The following is a 6,688-nucleotide window of genomic DNA, read 5'->3' as shown; positions in this document are numbered from 1 at the left end:
AGTCAATATAGACCGGGCACTCATGGCCAAATTCCAGATGCAGCCATTGGTGGCCTACGAGTGTTGGCTGTCGTATCTATGTAATCTACCCGCTGCAGGTCGTATCCCCCGTGTCCCATGCCATGTTCCCAAGGTCATTGTAATCTTCCCGTCATTGACATGCTTCAAACTGCCAGCCATAACATCATAACCGACCAAGTGCTCCCAATCATAAATCAAAGCTGCCGCATCCCTATGCAAGCCGCGTTCTCCAGGTCCCCCGTTGAATCCTAAACGCCAATGATAAACCCAGAAGCGTATGCAATGGCGGCCAGATATCGTCAACCCTGCGCTGCCAGCTGGTCTACCAGGCTCTGCAGACGGGCCAACGCGGCCGTCGCAGAATCCTGCTTCGATTCGTCTCGGCCCTGTGCCTCGGCAACCTTGTGGTGGAAGGCGATGAACTCGTTGATCGAGTCGAGCAGCGGCTGGACGCGTTTCTTTGGGTGAACCGAGACGAACCGGTCCCGAATCGACTCGCGCAAGCAAAGGTAACCCAAGAGGATCGAAAGATAACCGAGGGCAACGTTGAGTTGTGTCTCCTCCATCGAGTCGGCCTGCACCAGGTCAGCAACTGCGTCCGGCCGGCTCCTCGGCTAGTTAACTTACGTCTCCCGTCTTTGAGTGGTTGTCTGCAAAGACTCGAATCAGTTGATTCAGCGGCGACCCCACCCCGTCGTCTCGTTCCTCGAGGGTTGCCGAAGCAGGTGGATAATATACACAAAAATTGATCATGGCCCCCAGCATCATGATGAGGGACTCGAGGACTTTGGACAAGAATGAGTCGACCTTCATCGAATTCAGCACCACTCCAAAAGCGACACAAGCTGATTTTGCGAGGCGCCCAAGCAACCCCTTCTCGACAAACAGGCGGGAGGCCTCGCCGTTGTGGTTTGTGATGTTGAGAGAGATCCTGAGCGTGAGACTCTCGAGGTCGTCAAACTTATCAGCGGGCCGGTCTAGCGCTGTTTCCAGAACGTCTGCGACAGTTGGGGCGTATTGTTTGGTCCACCTAGAACTCAAACGCGACTGCATCGCGTTAATCGAGTGACCCTCGAGCACATAAAGCGCGAGATAAAAGTCGCACGACTCTTGGCGATGCGGGAAGTCCCAGCACCCGGGGTCAGACACGCCATCCGAGAGGATCGAGAACAGGCAGTCCGAAACAACCTGGGAGAACACCTCATCGTCGGCCGACGTGTGGGTAGATTGCCTCATGAAAAGATCCAAGCACTTCAACGCCAGCGTGCGCGGCGACAACAACGTCGGAGAGAAAGGCTCCCAGATAGGCAAGTCCAAGAGTGAGCCTCTGATCGTCGTTAACGTTATCTGGGCATTCCTGGACACGTTATGCTTCCTATCCTTGGCTAGCTGGGCTATATCGGTAGATTCGCCCAAAAGCCGGCTGATAAGCTTGGGGAGGCCTTGTGAGCGAAGCTGTTGGATTAGATGAGCGGATGTGGTAGCAGCAAGAAGGGTAGTGACGATGGCAAGGACGGCGTAGCCAGACACCAGATCCGTCTCCTCTCCAAGAGACTTGAACAAATTACCCCCATCGCTGTGGTTGCGGAATTGCTGGCGGAAGTCTTTGTGTTTCATCTTCTGCGCAACCTCTAGCAATGCACCCCTGCGCAAGGACGAAGGTTTGGCCGACGGCGAGCCAATCCTGTCGAGTATATCATCCATTTCGTCGGCAAACCGGCTATTTGCGCCGGCTTGCCTCAACTCATGAAGGCTCCGAACGGCGCCGGTGTTGACGGTCTCGTCGTCTTCGTCGAGATAGGAAAAGGTGTTTATGGTTGAGCTTTTAGTGAGGCGCCCAAAGTTGAACAGCGCCCCGCCGGCCGACCCATTGCCAAGGTCATCAAACCCAGCACCTCCTAGCAAGTCGTCGTCATCAGCTAGCATCGTTCTTTGCTGGCTGTAAGTAAACTTCGGGCCAGTCTTCTTGGCTGCGATGACGGGTCGCGCAAGAGTCTTTGGCTGGTTCAAACTTGATAGCGCCGGTGGGCTGGAGTCCCTGAATGCCGATGTCGGTCCGGCATGCGGAATGGCTGATGCTTGCGAGGACGCCTCTTCTCCCCCCGAGCTAGTCTCATCCTCTGCCTGGGCCGCAAGAGCATCGATAAGACGTCTTTTCCGGGTCGTCCGAGCCGTAGGGCCCGGGGTGTGGGTATCGGCTGCCGTAGTCTGTGACCGCGGCGTTGGCTTGGGGACAGCCTTAGAGGAAGAAACTTGCGCGGAGAGACGGATGGGAATTTGCTGTTTATTCCTCTCCGGCTGTTTGGAGCTGACACTTAGATTCTTGAATGCCCGAGATGTCTTCGCGGAAAATGGCATCGGCGCGGAGCCAGCATCCTCCATGCCGATATCCTTCTCGGGGGTATTCCGGGAAGCTACAGCACGGGTCGCATTCGGCGCTGATCGAGGGATTTCCTCGTCAGCCTCAGACCCAGACGATCGCCCGCCCGAGGGGGACGAATCCGGGGTCGAGTAGGGACCGTCAAACCTCCCCTTGTCGGAATATCCTCGCACAAGCCTCCGTTTCTTGGCTCTCGCGCCATCGTCGTGCTGTGGCTCGATCCCGGCAATCTCAGGAAGCGGCTGGCTTTCTGCCTCCTCGGGAGGCTTCTGGCGAACTCCGGGGTTTTTTGTGTGACCTTGCTGTCGCGGTCTGCCCTTGCTTGAATCGGTGGCGCGCGCCAACGGCTGATAGGGCTCAGGCGAGCTGGAAGGTGAGGTGAAAGTGGATGCCGTCGGGATCACAGGCGCCGATTCCGCATGTCTCAGAACTCCCACCGGTGTCGCCTGGGGTCTCCTTCGCCCGGCTTTGCCATAGGTAGTAACTTTCTTCTTCGGCGCGAAGCCAAAGTCAAAGTCGCTGGTGCTGGCCATTGTGCTGGATTGCTGGAGGATGGCGGCAAGTTGGTTCCGAATCAGCCAATCAGCCTTGATAACTCTACGACCCGGTGGTGCGATTCGCGGGACAAACGGCTGTTCAGCAGGACATCCTCCCTATCGCGTCGAATGTTTCCAGGAAGGACGCACTCGATCCGAAGATGCGGGTTCGGTCGCGGCTGCAAGCGACAATGTAGCCCGTCGGTGTTGCGCAAATCGAGTTGCTGGGTCAAAATTGGAGCCAGTAATAGCGACGCGCGCAGTAGCGGGCGCTGAAGGAGCGTCGCGATAGGTGCTACAAGTGGGGAACTGCTCTGTGGCCTCTTTCACGGATGGACGAATTGCTGCTGTTGCTATTCGAGATCACGGTGCAGTTGTTGTTTGGGAAACAAGCACTCGGCATCGCTCGGAAACCCCACATCCAGGGGCCGGGGGCCTGCCACCTTAGGTTGCAGATGGCTGGCGGTGGGTGGCTCGTGCAAATCTGATGCCGGTTGCCGGGCCCCTGCAGTGGGGCTGCACTCCGCACACAACAAAGACGGGATCGAGGGGAGCAAACTTTTCTACTCATGGAGTTCTACCATATTACTATAGAGCCTTTCTATGTAAACTGACGCGGCTAAGATAAAGAAACCTGCCCTATACATAGAGAATCCTGCTATGACCATCGTTCGTGTCCCTAGCGGCTCTTCTCCGTGAAACTTGCATGTTCTCGGCGTTAGGTGCAGCCCAGCTCTCTTTGCCAATATTCGAAAAGCTTTTCGAGGCATGACAGCGCCGTCAAATTTTCCCATATGCTAAGATACCTCGCTGCCTTGTTCGTTCTAAAATAACACGTCTCGTGCCTCTGCAACTGGCACAGCTAGAAGGGTAGATGTGGCGCTTACCTGTAAGATGTGTGTTGCTGTCGACGCTTCCGTTTTCTGAGTGGTCGGCCTCCCTCCGCAGGCCACCCTCTTCTGCTAAACAGAGCCCAGCGCACGGACCCGACTTTTGTTGTCCCCCAACCCTGGCGCTCTGCGTACCGGTTGCTTTGATCTCGAGGTCAACAAGCTTACGAGCTCTTTGCCAAACTGTCTTCTCCACCGGAGCACTGAAGTTGTCTAGCGAGATGGAAAGACCAAGCTACCACTGGCAGGGTTTTGCTGCCATGAGTCCAGATTCGGACAAGTATAAGCGAATCCAGCTCCTTCACTCCACAGCAAACTTCGAGTATCTGAAAACACGCGGAATAGAATCGCGGAGGAAACACCAACCATACGTACCCTCGCATGTCGATTGCAGCGTCAATCTAACACATTTTACATCTGGTTTCGATAATGTGGCCCTGGAGCTCGTATTTTCAGACGATGTGTTCTGGATCGCTCGAATCCCGCATCAAGCCCTCCGATGACCACGATAGAACCTCGATGCTTAGCGAGATTGCTACGATGAAAATAGTCAAAAAGTATACCACTATCCCGATCCCTCAGGTCTTCGACTTTGAAACGTCCGCGGACCAACCCTTTGGCTACCCGTACATTTTCATGGAGTACCTGGGTGGCCGCACCGTTCCGAAAGGGGTGGCGACGGCCATACCTCACCAATTCCATGCCAAAGTGGCCAAACAGCTTGCAAATATCTTCGCGGAACTCCAGAATCTGACCTTCAGCCGCATTGGGCGCCTTTGGTGTAGAGAGAATGCCGATCAGCCCGTCGAGATCACGGCTATGGCCTGGCACTCTTCGCCTGACCCCCTGGAAACTTCGCTGGAATATTTCTACAACCAGAGACAGGGCGAAAATCGGCAGATAATTGCCATGCATCCGGATGACCCAGACTGGCTGACGGTATGTTGGGTGCTGAAAATGGCGCTAAGCCACATTATCATTGAAGACAGAGTCCGAGGCCCTTTCTCCCTATGTCATCTCGACCTGCATTACGGCAATATGCTTTTTGACGACGAGTATAATCTGACGGGAATTATTGATTGGGCAGTGCACAGGCTGCCCCCCTTGAGCAGCTGTCAGTCTGCTCAGAATTTGTCACCTTCCCAGTGTTGTCAGATGAGAAGAATCGTCCCATCATCGAGCTGAAGAATCTTGTTGTGGAGTCTATAAGGGAAACGGAGAGACGTCAGGAAAAGAGGCCGCCGCTGGACAATCTAGGGGTAGACACGGCACTGCGTCCGAATCTTACACCACTCTCCACCTACATGGCTTCTAGGAGTGCCGAGATTACTTACCGCCAGTACATGACTTCAAAAGGAAGTCTTTGGGCTGGCAAGATGGTTGCGAAGCTTATTTACGGAAACAGTGTGACTTGGGAACAGCTGAGGGAGGTATACGGCACTATGCCCATTTTTTAGACACAAATAGCCCTTTCTCTGCTTAGTTATTGCAAGATCATCACTTAAGTACAGATCACGTTCGAGGCAGAGCCACGCGTAGGTCGTTTTTGAGGGTTGTTACTTTTTTCTCTTCTTTTCCTAAAACAAGCTATAGCAACGGAGGGTAGTTCAGGTTGCTGGGGTGGTAGCTCGCTTTGTTCGGTAACAGCCGATACTACACACTGAGCTTAATAAGATATTAATCCTACTGCTTATTCCTGGATCGATGTGGTACACCTTTGCCTGAGTGCATCCAACAACGGTTATCTGCAGATCGTGCCTCTGGATAAGACGACGCATGTGACAAAGATACTCATTATTAGAAGTTTGCGTATGTTGTTACGGGGTTTCCGTCGTGGTCTCGTAACTGGTGACCTCAAGGGCGTCAGCCTTGACGCTGAGGTAGGCACTTCATGAACACTGGCACGATCTATGACAAAGTAAGATATGATGATGGTTGATTGAATGAATGTCCTCTAGGGACAAATCTGAGGGGTCTTTATAGACGTAAGCGATGACCCCGGGGCCGTCATCCCTGACGGGATGTAGGCCCAGACACCGCTGTGCAGTGCTGGCCTCCGCCACGTAACATATGTGGTCCGCTACGCGATGTTACAGGAACAGATAGCCGTACGGCTGTATGTTACAAACATTAAGTAACAGGGGCTTATAGGGGTCTTTCCTAGGGCAGAGAGTCTAATGTAGCAATGGCAATCTTCATGAGGGGTTACTTAATGGCTGCTGTACAACTTAGGTTAATTGCTGAAGAGTTATGGAAAGCTGATCTAGATAGGCACTGTGGTCTTATATACTACATATCGAGCGCCCCTGTAACACCTAGGACTCAGAGTGTGGTGTGCGGCGTGCTTAGCTGTGGTGGCATGGTCGGTGGTGAATCTGGGCTACACCAACTGAAGTGACTACGTCAGTGCAGTTCTCCAAAACCATGGCTCAGCCCGTACGAACAAAGGTTGCATTTGATGATTGGTATATAGGAAGGACTCTCTGGCGAAGCCAGAGAGTGAAGCAGGCTTTAATTGATCACTTACCCACCCCCTATCTTACGAACCCCCATCTTGCCGTGCGACCCCCTATCCTCGTTACCCCTGACGCATCCTGCGTTACACGGGTCCAGAAGCTCAGATCTACAGGCCTATATACGAGCCTCCGAGCGACAGCCCTCGGAGCTACTCCCTGGGGGTAGCCAGCTAGTTATTCCGGCTACCCAGCCCCCTGTTAGCAGCTAGCCGGCTCGCAGTTGTGGTTGTCGTCGCCGTGGTGCTCGTGGTCGTGCGGGAAGATCACGGGCTTCAACACAGCGCCAGGCCGGTCTCGCGCCCTCAATTCGCAAAGAGCCCTCGCAGTAAGAAGACGTGGGCCTCT

General features: G+C 54.0%; 1 protein-coding gene across 1 annotated transcript; it reads right to left on the bottom strand.

Moving 5' to 3' along the window:
• Positions 1-320: 320 nt before the first annotated feature.
• On the bottom strand, positions 321-2,934 carry MFIFM68171_04526 (Wings apart-like protein C-terminal domain-containing protein; the record flags this gene model as incomplete). The annotated part of the gene is made up of 2 exons (XM_071059946.1): positions 321-596; positions 649-2,934. The coding sequence occupies 2 exons, from the start codon at positions 2,932-2,934 to the stop codon at positions 321-323; spliced, it is 2,562 nt and encodes an 853-aa protein (XP_070916047.1).
• Between the last annotated feature and the right edge of the window lie 3,754 nt (positions 2,935-6,688).

The sequence above is a fragment of the Madurella fahalii genome, assembly GCF_045866475.1.
Source record: "Madurella fahalii IFM 68171 DNA, scaffold_2, whole genome shotgun sequence".
Lineage (NCBI taxonomy): Eukaryota > Fungi > Ascomycota > Sordariomycetes > Sordariales > Madurella > Madurella fahalii.
The sequence above is the reverse complement of the archived record's forward strand: the minus strand, read 5'-3'. Positions and strand labels throughout refer to the sequence as shown.